Source organism: Mixophyes fleayi, chromosome 1 (assembly GCF_038048845.1).
Source record: "Mixophyes fleayi isolate aMixFle1 chromosome 1, aMixFle1.hap1, whole genome shotgun sequence".
Taxonomy (NCBI): domain Eukaryota; kingdom Metazoa; phylum Chordata; class Amphibia; order Anura; family Limnodynastidae; genus Mixophyes; species Mixophyes fleayi.
Window position 1 is genome coordinate 35,103,905 of NC_134402.1, and position 19,403 is coordinate 35,123,307.

The 19,403-nt window shown below is 41.8% G+C and overlaps 1 protein-coding gene across 1 annotated transcript; it reads left to right on the plus strand.

The window, feature by feature from the left end:
- The first annotated feature begins 15,659 nt into the window (after window positions 1-15,659).
- On the plus strand, window positions 15,660-18,089 carry ADRA2C (adrenoceptor alpha 2C). The gene has a single exon (XM_075188741.1). The coding sequence runs from the start codon at window positions 16,357-16,359 to the stop codon at window positions 17,749-17,751; it is 1,395 nt and encodes a 464-aa protein (XP_075044842.1). The 5' UTR covers window positions 15,660-16,356; the 3' UTR covers window positions 17,752-18,089.
- The last annotated feature ends 1,314 nt before the right edge of the window (window positions 18,090-19,403 follow it).

The window sequence follows — 19,403 nt, forward strand, 5'->3', positions numbered from 1 at the left end:
CATTATTCCCAAGTTTGTAAAAAATAAAAAAAAAGTAAAAAAAAATAAAAAATTAAAAAAAAAAAAAATATATATAATAATTATAACCAAATTTGCAAAACCAATCCAGCATTATAAGTCCATTGGTACTGCAATATTACCAAGTTCACACATTCTGCAGTATCTTGTGCTACATATAATGGAGACCAAAAATTTGGAGGATAAAGTAGGGAAAGATCAAGACCCACTTCCTCCTAATGCTGAAGCTGCTGCCACTAGTCATGACATAGACGATGAAATGCCATCAACGTCGTCTTCCAAGCCCGATGCCCAATCTCGTAGTACCGGGCATGTAAAATCCAAAAAGCCCAAGTTAAGAAAAAGTAGCAAAAAGAGAAACTTAAAATCATCTGAGGAGAAACGTAAAGTTGCCAATATGCCATTTACGACACGGAGTGGCAAGGAACGGCTTAGGCCCTGGCCCGTGTTCATGACTAGTGGTTCAGCTTCACCCACGGATCTTAGCCCTCCTCCTCCTCCCCCCCCCTACAAAAAATTGAAGAGAGTTATGCTGTCAGCAACAAAACAGCAAACAACTCTGCCTTCTAAAGAGAAATTATCACAAATCCCCAAGGCGAGTCCAAGCGTGTTGGTGGTTGTCAAGCCTGACCTTCCCATCACTGTACGGGAAGAGGTGGCTCGGGAGGAGGCTATTGATGATGTAGCTGGCGCTGTGGAGGAACTTGATGATGAGGATGGTGATGTGGTTATTGTAAATGAGGCACCAGGGGGGGAAACAGCTGATGTCCATGGGATGAAAAAGCCCATCGTCATGCCTGGTCAGAAGACCAAAAAATGCACCTCTTCGGTCTGGAGTTATTTTTATCCAAATCCAGACAACCAATGTATGGCAATATGTAGCTTATGTAAAGCTCAAATAAGCAGGGGTAAGGATCTTGCCCACCTAGGAACATCCTCCCTTATACGTCACCTGAATAACCTTCATAGTTCAGTGGTTAGTTCAGGAACTGGGGCTAGGACCCTCATCGGTACAGGGACACCTAAATCCCGTGGTCCAGTTGGATACACACCAGCAACACCCTCCTCGTCAACTTCCTCCACAATCTCCATCAGATTCAGTCCTGCAGCCCAAGTCACCAGCCAGACTGAGTCCTCCTCAATACGGGATTCATCCGAGGAATCCTGCAGCGGTACGCCTACTACTGCCACTGCTGCTGTTGCTGCTGTTAGTCGGTCATCTTCCCAGAGGGGAAGTCGTAAGACCGCTAAGTCTTTCACCAAACAATTGACCGTCCAACAGTCGTTTGCCATGACCACCAAATACGATAGTAGTCACCCTATTGCAAAGCGTATAACTGCGGCTGTAACTGCAATGTTGGTGTTAGACGTGCGCCCGGTGTCCGCCATCAGTGGAGTGGGATTTAGAGGGTTGATGGAGGTATTGTGTCCCCGGTACCAAATCCCCTCGAGATTCCACTTCACTAGGCAGGCGATACCAAAAATGTACAGAGAAGTACGATCAAGTGTCCTCAGTGCTCTTAAAAATGCGGTTGTACCCACTGTCCACTTAACCACGGACATGTGGACAAGTGGTTCTGGGCAAACGAAGGACTATATGACTGTGACAGCCCACTGGGTAGATGCATCCCCTTCCGCAGCAACAGCAACAGCTGCATCAGTAGCAGCATCTACAAAATGGCTGCTCATGCAAAGGCAGGCAACATTGTGCATTACAGGCTTTAATAAGAGGCACAACGCTGCCAACATATTAGAGAAAATGAGGGAAATTATCTCCCAGTGGCTTACCCCACTTAGACTCTCATGGGGATTTGTGGTGTCAGACAATGCCAGTAACATTGTGCGGGCATTAAATATGGGCAATTTCCAGCACGTCCCATGTTTTGCCCACACCATTAATTTGGTGGTGCAGCATTACCTCAAGAGTGACAGGGGTGTGCAGGAGATGCTTGCGGTGGCCCGCAAAATTGCTGGACACTTTCGGCATTCAGCCAGTGCCTACCGCAGACTAGAGGCACATCAGAAAAGCTTGAACCTGCCCTGCCATCACCTCAAACAAGAGGTTGTGACGCGCTGGAACTCCACCCTCTATATGCTGCAGAGGATGGAGGAGCAGCAAAAGGCCATTCAGGCCTACACAGCCACCTACGACATAGGCAAAGGAGTGGGGATGCGCCTGAGTCAAGCGCAGTGGAGACTGATTTCCGTGTTGTGCAAGGTTCTGCAGCCATTTGAACTTGCCACACGAGAAGTCAGTTCCGACACTGCCAGCTTGAGTCAGGTCATTCCCCTGATCAGGCTGTTGCAGAAGCAGCTGGAGAAAGTGAGGGAGGAGCTGGTAAGCCATTGCGATTACAGCAAGCATGTAGCTCTTGTGGATGTAGCCCTTCGTACGCTTTGCCAGGATCCGAGGGTGGTCACTCTTTTAAAGTCAGAGGAATACATTCTGGCCACCGTGCTCGATCCTCGGTTTAAAGCGTATGTTGTGTCTCTGTTTCCGGCGGACACAAATCTACAGCGGTGCAAAGACCTGCTGGTCAGGAGATTGTCCTCTGAAGAGGACCGTGACATGCCAACAGCTCCACCCTCATTTTCTTCCACATCTATGGCTGCGAGGAAAAAGCTCAGTTTTCCCAAAAGAGGCACTGGCGGGGATGCTGATAACATCTGGTCCGGACTGAAGGACCTGCCAACCATTGCAGACATGTCTACTCTCGCTGCATTGGATGCTGTCACAATAGAAAAAATTGTGGATGATTACTTTGCTGACACCATCCAAGTAGACATGTCAGACAGTCCATATTGTTACTGGCAGGAAAAAAAGGCAGTTTGGAAGCCCCTGTACAAACTGGCTCTATTTTACCTGAGTTGTCCCCCCTCCAGTGTGTACTCGGAAAGAGTTTTTAGTGCAGCGGGGAACCTGGTCAGTGAGCGGCGAAGGAGGTTGCTTCCTCACAACGTTGAAAAAATGATGTTTATAAAAATGAATAATCAATTCCTCAATGAAGTACAGCACTGCCCTCCAGATACTACAGAGGGACCTGTGGTTGTGGAGTCCAGCGGGGACGAATTGATAATGTGTGATGAGGAGGAAGTAGACACTGTAGGGGGAGAGGAATCAGAGGTTGAGGATGAGGACGACATCTTGCCTCAGTAGAGCCTGTTTAGTCTGTACAGGGAGAGATGAATAGCTTTTTTGGTGTGGGGGCCCAAACAAACCAATCATTTCAGTCAAAGTTGTTTGGTAGGCCCTGTCGCTGAAATGATTGGTTTGTTAAAGTGTGCATGTCCTATTTCAACAGCAGACCTCTCAACTGCAGCTCATCCCTCCTCTGCGGGGATAATGTCTCCTGTGCTCTGACACGTCACTCTGTGTACTCTCAGCCTCAGGATCTGACACTACAGCTACCATGCCTCTTGTAGCAGCCCTCACTCCAGGGCCTCTTCCATGTGCAGTGTCCCCCTCTCTCTTGGGTTCACTATAGTGGCATGGAGTTCTCCCCCTCATCCAGGGCACACATTCCTTGCCCTGGCTCAGTCACCACGCTCAGACTTCCAGGCAATGCTGGGGGAGCCTGGGAGCTTCCACCCCAGGTCCCCAGCTACAACTCTCCTCTCCTGTGTCTTCTCTCTCTTTCTGACACTTGAAAGATCGTGCCTTTAAATGAAAAAGTCAGTCTTGATTGCACGACTATGTGCAAGTGCAACAGGGACATTTTTTTGGGTTTACAAAGTCAAACAGTAACACTACGACCCTGTCTGTCTGGGGTCTGTCAATGACGAATTGTCTGGAGCATGTTTTGAGGAGGTATTGTGGCCCCGGTATCAAATTGGGTACCGGGGCCACCCCACTATGCAGTCCAGATACTTGTTTGGTGGAATTCCGACACGTGGAGGGTTTTTTAATTATATTGTGGCCTCGGTACCAAATTGTGTACCGGGGCCACCACACTACGCAGTCAAGATACTTGTTTGGTGGAATTCAGACCAGTTGAGGGTTTTATTATTATATTGTGTGGACCACTCTATCTATACCACACTACAACTCTATACCACTCTATTTCCTACTTTAATTCTATTTAATTCTATTTCCTACTTTAATTCTATTACTAATTAATTAACATAAAGAGGAACCAAAAAAACCAATTTTACCAAAAGTATAATATGACTTAGACTTACAAACACTACACTTGAAAGATCGTGCCTTTAAATGAAAAAGTAAGTCTTCATTGCACGACTATGTGCAACAGGGACAGTTTTTTTCTTTACAAAGTCAACTAATAACACTTGGACCCTGTCTGTCTTTAACATACTTAATGGGATCTCAATGACGAATTGTCTGTAGCATGTTTGGAGGAGGTATTGTGGCCCCGGTATCAAGTTGGGTACCGGGGCCACCCCACTACGCAGTCCAGATACTTGTTTGGTGGAATTCTGACACGTGGAGGGTGTATTTATTTTATTGTGGCCCCGGTATCAAGTTGGGTACCGGGGCCACCCCACTACGCAGTCCAGATACTTGTTTGGTGGAATTCTGACACGTGGAGGGTGTATTTATTTTATTGTGGCCCCGGTATCAAGTTGGGTACCGGGGCCACCCCACTACGCAGTCCAGATACTTGTTTGGTGGAATTCTGACACGTGGAGGGTGTATTTATTTTATTGTGGCCCCGGTATCAAGTTGGGTACCGGGGCCACCCCACTACGCAGTCCAGATACTTGTTTGGTGGAATTCTGACACGTGGAGGGTGTATTTATTTTATTGTGGCCCCGGTATCAAGTTGGGTACCGGGGCCACCCCACTACGCAGTCCAGATACTTGTTTGGTGGAATTCTGACACGTGGAGGGTGTTTTTATTTTATTGTGGCCCCGGTACCAAATTGTGTACCGGGGCCACCACACTACGCAGTCAAGATAGATAGATGCGTATCATAGATAAAGTACATTCAGTGGTGTGGGGCAAATTGAAAAATATTCAAAATGCACTGACATTATCAAAAACAAGAGGTTGTCACATGCTAAAACTCCAACATGTATATGATGGAGAGGATGGAGGAGCAGCCGTATGTGTAGTGTAATGCAGACCTGTTGAAGGTTTTTTATATATTTTATTGTGGTGCCCAGTGCCCACTCCTCTACGCAGTCCAGGTACATTTATTGGTGCGAATCAAACAAGTTGATGGTTTTCTTATTATATATATTGTGGTGACCCACTCCTCTACGCAGTCCAGGTACATTTATTGGTGCGAATCAAACAAGTTGATGGTTTTCTTATTATATATATTGTGGTGACCCACTCCTCTACGCAGTCCAGGTACATTTATTGGTGCGATTCATAAAAGTTCAGGGTTTTTAAGATATTGTGGTGACCCACTCCTCTACGCAGTCCAGGTACATTTATTGGTGCGATTCATAAAAGTTCAGGGTTTTTAATATATTGTGGTGACCCACTCCTCTACGCAGTCCAGGTACATTTATTGGTGCGAATCAAACAAGTTGATGGTTTTCTTATTATATATATTGTGGTGACCCACTCCTCTACGCAGTCCAGGTACATTTATTGGTGCGATTCATAAAAGTTCAGGGTTTTTAAGATATTGTGGTGACCCACTCCTCTACGCAGTCCAGGTACATTTATTGGTGCGAATCAAACAAGTTGATGGTTTTCTTATTATATATATTGTGGTGACCCACTCCTCTACGCAGTCCAGGTACATTTATTGGTGCGATTCATAAAAGTTCAGGGTTTTTAATATATTGTGGTGACCCACTCCTCTACGCAGTCCAGGTACATTTATTGGTGCGAATCAAACCAGTTGATGGTTTTCTTATTATATATATTGTGGTGACCCACTCCTCTACGCAGTCCAGGTACATTTATTGGTGCGATTCATAAAAGTTCAGGGTTTTTAATATATTGTGGTGACCCACTCCTCTACGCAGTCCAGGTACATTTATTGGTGCGAATCAAACAAGTTGATGGTTTTCTTATTATATATATTGTGGTGACCCACTCCTCTACGCAGTCCAGGTACATTTATTGGTGCGATTCATAAAAGTTCAGGGTTTTTAAGATATTGTGGTGACCCACTCCTCTACGCAGTCCAGGTACATTTATTGGTGCGAATCAAACAAGTTGATGGTTTTCTTATTATATATATTGTGGTGACCCACTCCTCTACGCAGTCCAGGTACATTTATTGGTGCGATTCATAAAAGTTCAGGGTTTTTAATATATTGTGGTGACCCACTCCTCTACGCAGTCCAGGTACATTTATTGGTGCGAATCAAACCAGTTGATGGTTTTCTTATTATATATATTGTGGTGACCCACTCCTCTACGCAGTCCAGGTACATTTATTGGTGCGATTCATAAAAGTTCAGGGTTTTTAATATATTGTGGTGACCCACTCCTCTACGCAGTCCAGGTACAATTATTGGTGCGAATCATAAAAGTTCAGGGTTTTTAATATATATTGTGGTGACCCACTCCTCTACGCAGTCCAGAAAGATACCTTGTTGCAACGTTTTGGACTAATAACTATATTGTGAGGTGTTCAGAATACACTGTAAATTAGTGGAAATGCTTGTTATTGAATGTTATTGAGGTTAATAATAGCCTAGGAGTGAAAATAAGCCCAAAAACTTGATTTTTAAACTTTTTATGTTTTTTTCAAAAAAAATCCGAATCCAATACCTTAAATCCGAACCGAGACCTTTCGTCAAGTGTTTTGCGAGACAAATCCGAACCTCAAAAATAACGAAAATCCGGATCCAAAACACAAAACACGAGACCTCAAAAGTCGCCGGTGCACATCCCTAAAATTAATTTAACAACATATGTATATGACAAAAGAATCAGTGCATGTTGCTTTGAATGAACACCCTTTAAAAAGAATGGTATCCTGAAATCCTACCACTCGATCCTCTTAGGACATAGGGCTAGGAGGAGCTCTAAATGTTTGGCTCCCTTTCTAATCTCATTACAGCGCTGTTGGATTTAAAAGGCTATACCCAAACGGCCCGAATGGTGATTGATAGAGTAACCAGTATATGACAGTCTTACAAATGTATGCAGTGGAATCTATCAGCGGTCACCCGCATAACTAAAGAGCCGACTATCTTTAGTGAAATCACACAATCCCTCTAAGGGAACTACTTCTTAAATAACAAATAGACGGCATTTAATGTTGATTACGGGACGCTATCATATGGTAACAATATATTGTCTGGTGATTCTCATTTGATATCCACCATAAAGATGCTACTATAAGGTCCTCTTTTGATATAAGATTGGGGGATAAACAGATTGTTTCCCTTCCTATTGCCTTAACATTGTAGCACTATCTGATTGCTTTGCCATGTGGGGGCAGTGTGGACTAGTCGCTCTATCATGTAAAAACAACGTAAATGATAATGTTTGGTGCACACATTATATCATTGTTAAAACAGCATGTTGCCTGAAGTGCTATATATCTATAATCATTTCAGCACTTGAGATGTGTTTGCCACCTAATATTATCTCACATTTCCCCAAGAGACTTAGTATCTACGTTGATCATGTATATATTGCAGTCAGAATATTGCCGCTAGATAGCAGTATATTTGCCACCAATTGTGTTTCACATTTCCCCAAGAAACTTGGTTTACTCTTATTAAGCTAATCGTATATAAATTGCAGCCGGATTAATACCATTAACTAACAATATATGATAGTACTTTCTACCTAGTAAGATATGTCTGGGTGTTCATTCCTAAATGTTATAGTGAAGAGTAGCAAACGCGGCGTCCTCCAACGCGCGTTTCGCTACAAGCTTTTTCTAGGCCTAGAAAAAGCTTGTAGCGAAACGCACGTTCACTTCCCACAGAACCAACAGCAGATCCGTACCTTCTTGGAGATGTGTGGATATTGTAGATCATGGATCCCAGGTTTTTCTATTCTGGCATTACCATTGCAGGTGTTAGTCTCATCCTCAAAACCTGAGCGTGTTATACACACAGAGGAGTCAGAGCAGACATTCTTTAACCTTAAAGATAGTCTGACTAAAGCACCTGCTTTGGGAATAACTGATTATTAAAAACCCCTTGAGTTATATTGTCCGGAAGCTGATGGTTGAGTAGCAGGTGTCCTGACACAGAAACATGGTGACACTAGCAGACCTGTAGCATACTACAGTGCACAATTGGACACTGTGGCAACATCACTCCCAACCCGTTTAAGAAGTGTAGCAGCAACTGCTCTTCTGGTAAGTAAGATTGAGGACATAGTATTAGGACATGAATCATCTGTCTATACACCACATGCAGTATCTGCTCTGTTAAATTCAGCTCAAACCAGTCATGTCTCTTCAGCAAGGTTCACAAAGTGGGAAATAGCTCTGATGGCACCTGCAAACATAACCATCAAACGGTGCAATACTTTAAATCACGCTACATATCTACCATATGTCTCTCGAGATGCACAAAGGGTGGAAGGAGAAGAGACTCTGGTTGGGGGTGAGTTTTGTAGGTATACTGATACACGATTGTATGGAATATCAGAACCAGACTTTTACTGCAAGACCTGACATACGTGACACACCCTTAGAAAATGTAGATTTTACGTTTTACACGGATGGGAGTTGTCATAGACAGACAGACACATTAGAACTATATACCGGTTACGCTGTTGTAGATGACGAGGATGTTATAGAAGCTGAACCCCTTGGCCCACCTCACTCAGCCCAAGTGGCTGAACTAGTGTTACTAAGGAGAGCATGTGAGTTGGCAGAGGGTAAATCAGCTAATATATACACTGACTCTAGATACGCCTTTGGAGTAGTGCATGATTTCGGGGGCCCATGGGCGTCTTAGGAACGTTATGACAGCACCAGGCACACCAGTAGCACATTTACATAACATAAAAGGATTTTTGACAGCGATACAGTTACCTAAGGCAGTAGCCATCATCAAATGCAAAGCCCACACATACGAAGAAGACCCGGTGTCAGTGGGCAATAGCAGGGCGGATGAAGCTGCTAAATGGGCAGCAGGGTTACCTGTAAATGTATCAACTGACAAAATGATGGTTTTTCAGACAACAAACACACAGAAATTAATTGAAATGCAAGATTTCTATTCCCTACAGGAAAAGGCGGTCTGGAAGACGAAGGGATGTTGTCAAGAGTCCTCTGGACTCTGGAGAGATGGACAAGGTAAGCCTGTAGCTCCCAGAGCATATTACCCAGGTCTGGCTGAGGCAGCACATGATCTGACTCATCTGGGTAAAGAAGGTATGTGTAAGCTGGTTAGAGCATACTAGTGTGCACCAAGCTTTTACTTCTCAAGCCGGTAAGAAGGCAATGTCTTGTCTTACTTGTTTAAGGAAACATGTCGGGAAGTCATTACCAACTGAGCCATCCCGTATCCCCCCTACAGACGGACCTTTTCAGGTAATACAATTTGACTTCATCCAATTACCACCTTGCAGGAATCTCAAATATGTATTAGTTTGTACTGATGTGTTTTCTAATTGGGTAGAGGCATTTCCTGCTGCCACTAATACTGCTGTTTTTACTGCTAAGAAAATTGTTTAGGAATTTGTATGCAGATATGGTATCCCTTGAATTATAGAAAGTGATAGGGGTACTCATTTTACTGATGATATCTTTCAGAACATGTATAAACTTATTGGAATTGATAGCAGACTCCAGAGCATCAGAACCACTCCCAGACCTCTTTTTAATCTGTCCCCCTTTTGAAATACTATTTGGCAGATATTTGATCATAGGTCCAAAGGATGATTTAAAGTGAAATAAGGAAGTGACTGTGAAATATCTCATAAAAATGAGCAAACAGCTAAAACAACAGCAACAGAAACTCAAAATGTTGTCACCTGATATGCCAGAAACAAACTGTCATGATGTTGAACCTGGGGAATATGTTATGATTCACAATTTCTTTCACTCAGGTTGTTTATCAGACCGTTGGGAAGGCCCGTACCAAGTGTTGATGACCAGTACCACATCTCTGAAGGTAGCAGAAAAAGACACTTGGGTCCATTCTACTCACTGCAGGAAAGTCAACAATCCGGAGAAGGTACAAAACAAAGCCGAGACTGACAACACAGACCTGTCACTTGTGAACCTGTTCCGGGAGACCTAAAGACTGCAGCTACTGACACCTGAGCCAAGGACGTTGTACAGACTAATTATCCCAGCAATGGAGTGGCGGGTTTTATATTCTTTTTGTTCCAGTATTTTTATTATTATTATTACCATTTATTTATATAGCGCCACTAATTCCGCAGCGCTGTACAGAGAACTCACTCACATCAGTGCCTGCCCCATTGGGGCTTACAGTCTAAATTCCCTAACACACACGCACACAAACAGGGACAGACAGACAGAAACAAACACACACAGATCAATTTGTTAGCAGCCAATTAATCTACCAGTATGTTTTTGGAGTGTGGGAGGAAACCAGAGCTCAGGCATATAAAAAGGAGTTAGTGCAATATAGACTGGTGTTAAATTATCTCACATCTATTGCTGGTGATTATTGTGTGACTTTAGCCACCCAGTTTGGTGTCAAATGTTGCACATACATTACCAATAATACAGACGGTCCCAAAGAAATTATTGACCGGAAAATGAATGAAATCTTGCAATTTATATGGGAATTTCGGAAGAACCATAATTCTTCACTGCATGAGATAGGGGAAAAGGTAGCAGGATGGTTTTCCTGAATCTCAGGTCTAGGGGAATGAGTACAGGAAATGGTTGCTAGTATAGGTAAGCTCCTTATTCTTATATTTGGTGTCATCTTGCTAATTGGCTTATGTGTCAAATGTGTTCCTACTGTGTTGAAGTTTGGAACACGTTCTACTGAGGTAAACACTGAAAATGATGAGAAGTACAGGTATCATGGTTAACAAAGAACTGCACTCTAATCCTGAAATAGAAAGCATAATTAGGTGATAGTTTTGTGTACTATCAAAGGGTGGAGCCGTCAAAGTCAAATAATTGGATGAAGTTTTTTCAAATTAATATCCATCAATTTGGTTGTCTTTGTCTGAAAATATGCGAATAGCACGCTACAGCGTGGAAGGGCGTATTTAACCACAAATATGCGAACACTTCTACCCACATTTACACTTACGCATTCACTTCTAAATAGTTCACCTTAAAATAGTCCCAACACACAGTTCTTTATAATTAAATGTAATAGAGTTAATAGTTAAATATAATAATGTTAAAACCACTTTGAGGATATCTAAGGTTTGGGATTTAGTAAACATATCATGTTTAGTGTCTTTCTAATCCACTTTTTCCCATCAGACATCCGCTACTATCGGCTAAGCAGTCGCATCTTGCGTATGCAAGTTATGGATGATAGAGCAATAATGATCAGAATGACATTGAGTGTGTAATGCATATAGACCAGTTTAAACTAGCTTTTCAGCGGGAAGACATGTATACAGCTGTTGGAGAGTTGACCCCCACCCTTGGAGGACATTGCTTGAACCGACCTATGACCTGCATTATACTAGACTGTCCTGAATCCTGAACCTATGGAAACACACCAAAACATCACTACTGTTTATTATGTATCACAAACTGTATATAAAACAGGCTCTGGGACCACTATACAGTCTACTTGACCACAGACTTCAGGATTGAATGACTGTATGCTGGATTCAGAGCGCAGTGTATGTATCGGCTGTACTTTGCTATTGAATTGTTATCTTTTGCATTTTGCTATTAAATCACTTTTGTGCGTTGGAACCACACCAAATCGCAGCGGTCAATTTTCATTGATAGCGTTTAAAGGAACATAACATTTGCTTATTCAGTTGACTGTGACTACATGTGTGTAAATACCCAAAGATGGCCTACGGTTCTTAAAAAAATGCAAATGACTAAGAGGATGCAAAATACTGTGAGACAAAAAGAAATGGCAAAAAAGTAAGTACTACAGCAAGGGGCTTAATGGTGATAATACTATCTGAGGCTCATAGTCATTTTAATCTGTCACTGTAATCATGTAAAAATTATATTACTTTATAACCACTTGGACTGAAAGACCTTTAGTATTGAGACCATTCAGTATTATTTTCGGATCTAAAGTGAAAATGTAATTTCCCATACATTTATTGCATAATCTACTCTCTGTCTCACTCATCTAACTCCCACTGTCTCTTTTCATTGCATTCATTTTTAACTATTTATCTGTAGTAGTTGCTTAGCAACTATTAACATTACCTTTATCCTTATGAGTACAACTGTTTAGTTTGATTTTTTTTTTTGGGGTGGGGGGTTATTTTGTGTTATTTTCATGTTAAGCCTAGAAAAAGTGACATGGTGATGACATTCTGTAGGCTCCATGAATATTCATTATTTTAATATATACTTGGTCATAGATTACAAAATCAATGCAAAACAAGTTGCGTTTTTTAAATATATTTAGCAAAAATAAACCTGTATACAGTCAACACATGCATATAAATCAACACTGTCCCAAAGGCTATTCTGGACAAATTTAGAGTGCTGCGGTGCATATGCAAAAGGTCACACCACGTTGGGGGCGTTCCCAGTGCCCTCAAACCCCACCTCTCCTGTCTCCTGACCTTTAAATTGGTCAGCTGTTGGCACCTGGTTACTACACTTATGTCCCCACAGATCAGGGTGAGCGTGAACCTACCTCTCAGCTTCCTGTGAGTCATGACAAACGTGCTGAATCGTGGGATGGAGGGACAACTCTCGGTAGGGTCTTTTCAACCACCGCCCCAAAAAACTAGATGCATCCAATATGTTCCTAAAAGTATGTGAACCAATCACAGTAGCTACGCATTTGGTTGTTTGTCTATTAGGATAAGCAAGAAGGCAATGTAGGAAGAGTCAGTGAGCTGGTACACATCAATCTTTCCTATGAGGGAGCTGGGGAGTTTTTCAAACAGGGTCATATTAAAATGTTCACACATATTAAATAACATACAGTACGCTATAATTGCAGATTAAAAATGTGACAGTACATAATTATGTTGCTGACTTCAATCAGTATAAAATGATTTGGATCACTACAGTCGTGCAATAATCTCTCATTCTACTACATAAATCATTGGGAGTGCATCAAGTAGCTTTCTGAAAAGTCATAAACAATTATTTATGCTGTGTCTTGCAAACTGCAGCTTGTGTTTTGTAAGAGGGAGAAAACAACCAACCAAAAACAACTAACATTAGGTGCCATGAACAACAACAAGAAAAGACAACATTGGCATTGGCATTAAGGTTAATTTACGAACCTGCAGACATTCAGAGATGCAGCTCAAATTCAATTTTTGCTATTTTGAGACACCAGTAATCTGTTTTAGTGTTACTGTAACTATTTTGATTGGTTAACGAATGGCTTCCTGTGTAAAAACAGTGTTGACTGCAGGGGAGTCAACATTTTGCTTCTTCTAATGAGAGCAGCTAGTGGGATTGGGCATTCCTTGCTGAATGCTGCCCCCCAGTATTTCTCCTGCTATTGCACCCAAAATCAAAAACAATACTTAATTTTGTAGGACAAGATATTACAGTGAGCTTCGCTGGGTGGAGTGTTTGCACTTATAGAGTCATTACCTGTTTAGCGACTTTTCTACACTGCAAAATGACTTGAATCTGCACGCCATTGTTGCCCATTGCTTTCAATGAAGTTCACTTTGCATCATTCAGTTACGCATTCTACAGAAAAGTACATCAACCAATGCCGTCAAAACATTAAACTTTTGAAGCATAATAAAGACAGTCGTGACATTACCTTATTTTTATCATTTAAGACATAAATGAGAACCCAATGAGCAGTATGTCAGAAGAAAAGTGAAAAGTAGTAATTAATTAAGAAGTTAATTGAAAAGTGATAATGGGCAGGAGTAAGGTTTTTACGTTTTTCCAGCTTGTGCCATCCTATAATTGATCCTTAAGTGGTTAGCACTTCTGCCTCACAGCACTGGGGTCATGAGTTCAATTCCTAACTATGGCCTTATCTGTGTGGAGCTTGTATGTTCTCCCAGTGTTTGAGTGGGTTTCCTCCGGGTGCTCCGGTTTCCTCCCACACGCCAAAAACCTACTGGTAGGTTAATTGGCTGCTATCAAAATTGACCCTAGTCTCTCTCTCTCTCTGTCTGTCTGTCTGTCTGTGTGTGTATGTTAGTGAATTTAGATTGTAAGCTCCAATGGGTCAGGGGCTGATGTGAATGAGTTCTCTGTACAGCGCTGCGGAATCAGAGGCGCTATATAAATAAATGGTGATGGTGATGATATAAATGGTTACATAGATATTCATGTGAATGGGGGCGTGTGCCTGTGTATACAATTTGCGCAAAAAAAAAAGTGTTGCGCTCTACACTTGTGTGTGCATTTTTGTGCAGGCGCTCACTGCACTGAGAACAAAATTATTTATTCAACATAATGTGGATGAATATTAATCCTGTTACACAGTGACGTACAAATCATTCTTCATTTGAATGGCGCTCTCTCCCAAAATCATTCGTAATGATCAAACCAATAGCCCTGGGCCAATCTTTTCATGGTGGATTCTTCACTCCATATCAAATCAAATAAATGCATTGGACCTGAGCTCCATGCATTCTCAATACAGTAAAATGTTTGGATGCAACACAAGTAAATCATCATAATAAAGAAATAATGCATTATCAGCATTAATGGATGAGATTGTGTACTTTGCTTAGTACTAGATTAGGATAAGCACAGAATCATTGGCAATTTGATTCTGAAACATTTTGTATTTGATTATATGGGTGTTATATAAGATATATTTCTATGGATTCTTTTATATGATTATACATAACATGCAATGTGTCCTGATCCCATGGCTTTGTGATTGACACTAGCTGTTACTGAGAAAGGTTAATGTATATGGCTTTGGAAATGGTTGTAAGATATAACATTTAAATGGCACCTTCGGTGTTTGCCTTACCTCTCTGTCTCCACTGTTTGTAACCTGCGAGGTAACACTGACCTCTAGCGAGCAATCGCGGAATAACACACAGTTTTAGAATAGCTAGGGATACATACAATACTTGTATGTGTTATGCATTTCATAGATCGATCCACAGATGCTAACAGACATGAAATAATAACAGCAACAATAATAATAATAGTCACCCATCCGTGTCTGTCTGTATTGACAGTTTATAGGTTGGAAATTCGTCTTCCATGCTAACTCATGCTAAGGAAACCAGTATATTTTCAGTTGTTATGGGACTACGAGTCCTTGGGTTCCCTGCCAACCTGTGATTGGCAGGCTGAAACTTATAGTTCCACAAAAGCTGGATGTGAATGGGTTACCTATTTTTTATCATTTTTCTATCTTTATTGCATGTTCAGTGAGAATTCTCTTTGTACAGCCATACTCAGGATGTATAACTTTGCTGTAAGATGCGGATATTTCATATAAATTTAACACTGTAATGAACTTTATGTGCATTACAAGCAGGCACTCCAGGTGTTAAGTTACCAGTTACCCATCTTCTGTATGTTTAAATGCTGATTTTATGTAACCATTCTGGGGATAAAAATCGTTCAGGGGGCTCAATGGATCAGTACATAAAAGCCTTTGTGGTTACTCTACATAGTCAGTGCTCATGACAAATTGCGCTCCTCATACTGCTGATTGGGAATATATGGTCATCTGCTATCGTGCGCACGGAGATCAATTGCCACCAACATTGGAGAGTGCGTACAGGGCGCAGCCTACTTAACACCAGCTCCTTCTTGTCACTTCACATTGGAAACGTGACTTATCAGGAGAAGGGAAGAGACAGACTTACCAGGAATTCAGTCATTGGTCCTTAGCAGATAAGTACCATGCATTGAGTGCATTTAAATCTCTCCAAAATTCAAAGCATCGTGTTTTATTGGTTCTGTAAAAAGAAAAAGAAAAATCCAAGGACTTCCCTGCAGTAAATAGCAGGAGATCACAGGATTTTGCCATCACACTAGAATCAGAGCTGATTTTGGCAGAGAAGCTGTTAACAGCTCAGAGCTGTGGCTCAGAAGTCAGGTTTGATATAACACCAGATGCTTCGGATACACATCACCTAAGGATCTCATTGTACTTACCCAGTTCCACCTCCTCTTTAGTGTACTTTGAACACTGCCCCTGCTGGATCATTGTGTCCAAGGCAAGACAGGCGACCAGAATGAGAGAACACACACAAGCTCCTCCAAGCCTATGCTGTGGGGAACATGGTACCACTTAAAATAAAAGGATGCAGGTCGCCTATGAGAGGACAGTTGTTCTACTACATATTGGGACCCTATGTGGAATGAGAAGACACGGAATAATGACCGGAGATGAGGGCTGAGGAGATACTAACTTGTCAAGGGACTCACAACGGTGAGACTATGGAGCTATGTGGATACCACTTGAACAACAGCATGGATGTTTCTGACAACACCACTGAAAATACTAACAATACTTTTCTACCTTCCTCTGGACCCCAAGGGGCAGGGCAATATTCCGTGATTGCCATTTGGGTCTTGGTAGCGATCGTCGGCTTCCTTATTGTATTCACCATCGTGGGAAATGTCTTTGTAGTTATTGCTGTGTTGACTAGCAGGGCTCTTAAAGCCCCCCAAAACCTTTTCTTGGTGTCGTTAGCTGGGGCAGACATTCTCGTGGCTGCGCTGGTCATCCCATTCTCTTTGGCTAATGAACTGATGGGATATTGGTACTTTGGGGACATCTGGTGTGATATCTATCTAGCTTTAGATGTGCTCTTCTGCACATCGTCTATAGTCCATTTATGTGCCATCAGCTTGGACAGATACTGGTCTGTCACCCAGGCTGTAGAATACAACCTAAAAAGGACCCCCAGGAGGATCAAAGGGATTATTGTCACTGTTTGGCTGATATCAGCTGTCATCTCCTTCCCACCCCTGATATCTATGGACAGGGTCGGGGGGGAAGCCATCCGAAATGACAACTCAACAGACAGGGTAGAGAAATGTGAACTGAATGATGAGACTTGGTACATTCTCTCCTCCTCTATAGGGTCGTTTTTTGCCCCGTGCGTAATAATGATCTTGGTTTACATCCGAATCTACCAGGTGGCTAAACTGAGGACGAGGACTTTGTCCGAGAAGAAGCCAGTGACCGACTGCTCCTCTCACATAGAGAATGGCTTCAGTAAGGGGACTTCTGGTAAATTTCAGGTGGAGAAGGAGAACGGTCATTGCGCATCCCGTCCCCACCCAGCAAAAGCCACCGATGTGGACGAGCTGGACATCGAGGAGAGCAGCATCTCTGAGAGCAAGAGGAGGAAGAGCAGCAGCCGAGAGGACAATACTGACACCAGCAAGGACAGAAAGAGCTTCTCCAAGCAGTCCAGCCGCCTGTCCCGCTCCAGCAACAAATCCATAGACATGTTCTCCTCCAGGAAGAAGAAGAGGAGCAGCATCTCCAGGAGGAAGGTGACACAAGCCAGGGAGAAGAGGTTCACCTTTGTCCTAGCCGTGGTCATGGGGGTCTTTGTCCTGTGCTGGTTCCCCTTCTTCTTCAGCTATTGCCTGTATGGAATCTGCAGGGAAGCCTGTGCCATCCCGGAAACTTTATTCAAGTTCTTCTTTTGGATAGGCTACTGTAACAGCTCTCTGAATCCTGTTATCTACACCATATTCAACCAGGATTTCAGGCGCTCCTTCAAAAAAATTATCTGCTTAAGTCACAGAAAGAAATGTACCCACTGAGATATAGGCAGTATTGGCAGTGCGCTGCCTTAGGGTGCGCAGAGAGGTAGGGAGCGATTGAACTAGACAGTACTCATTCTCAATGACCACAGTGACAATCTGAATGTACAGGCAGGATGCCTCATAGCACTGAGTTCTGTGACACAATGCTATTGTTTATTATTATTATAATAATTATTGTTATTAATATGATATATGTCTCTTATTCAACTATTTTCTACCTTAGAACGCAAGGGCAGGCAAACAGAAAGGTCCCCCCCCCCTTCCCCGGACACACATTTGTTTCTCATCTATTTTCTGTCTTTTTTAGGCAGGTTCTGCTACAGTATATTTTACAGCTGTTCTGAAACAAACAAATATATTTCATAATAAAAGCAGCGTTCTGTTTTTTTTTATTCACTCCCTCTGGGGTCAATGATGGGAAAGTGAAGTGTATACTCATTGCATAGTACATACTGATTTAACCATTTCTTGCAGCACTGATTATTTTGCACACTTACATAGACATAGGGGCATATTGACAAAACTGCGGGTTTGAAAAAGTGGAGATGTTGCCTGTAGCAAGCAATCAGATTCTAGTTAACATTTATTTAGTACATTCTACAAAATGACATCTACAATCTGATTGGTTGCTTTAGGCAACTTCTCCACTTTTTCAAACCCGCAGTTTAGTAAATATACCCCATAGTGCGTCTTGGAATTAACATTTACAGTACAGATCCAGAGTGACAGCTCAGAAATCTAATCTATTAAGCGAAGTGTTTCATTATGGAAACAAAGACTATTAGAAGATTATATTTTATACCTTTTAGAAGAAAATTTTGTGCATATATATATATATATATATATATATATATATATATGGAATTTAAAATTAATTTAATAGTCCATCTAACAATCTATATATATATATGCTAGTTAATTGTCCAAAATGCTTAGGCTTCTGTTTGTATTTCTCTGTCTTTTCACCAGTGACATTGCATTGAATTGAAATTAGGAGACAGATGAAGCAGGTATCCTTGCAGAAAGAAGGTTCCAGTCAATGTAGTGTATTTGAGCTCTTGTATTATCGTCCTTTGTTTAAATAATATTTTCTGCACCTCTGAATTTCTATTATTCAGAAAAGCACTCAAGTCCGCAAGTTCTAATCTAGCTTTTGTGTTCAGTAAATGCAGTTTTGTACAGAGGTTAGTGGGTCACTTCAAAGAACTACTAGTAAGTATTATCCAGCTTTAACACTAATGCTTCATGCATTTTGTGTTGGAATTAACCACTACTTATATGATAGCTATATATAAATGCAGAGTAGACTGAACAATAAAGATCACATTTATTCTTGAACTACTCTGGTAGAAGACTAGTAGACTAAGATGTCATCCACATATGTATTACTGTTTCTAGTGCTCTTCTCCTCCTCATCACATACTTGCTATTTATTTCAGTAACCAATTAAATCCTCATATCTCACCCCTCTGTTCATCCTTCCCATCCTCAAATTCTATCAGCAAGCACATTTAGAAACTACTGGGTACCACACCAAAATTTGTAAGTCGCTTGTGTCCTGTGACACACCCCAGCTCCTCTGCCGAACACATGAAATGACACACAGGGATACAGTAAAGTCAAACTCTTATTTGGGGTCCTAGACCTCA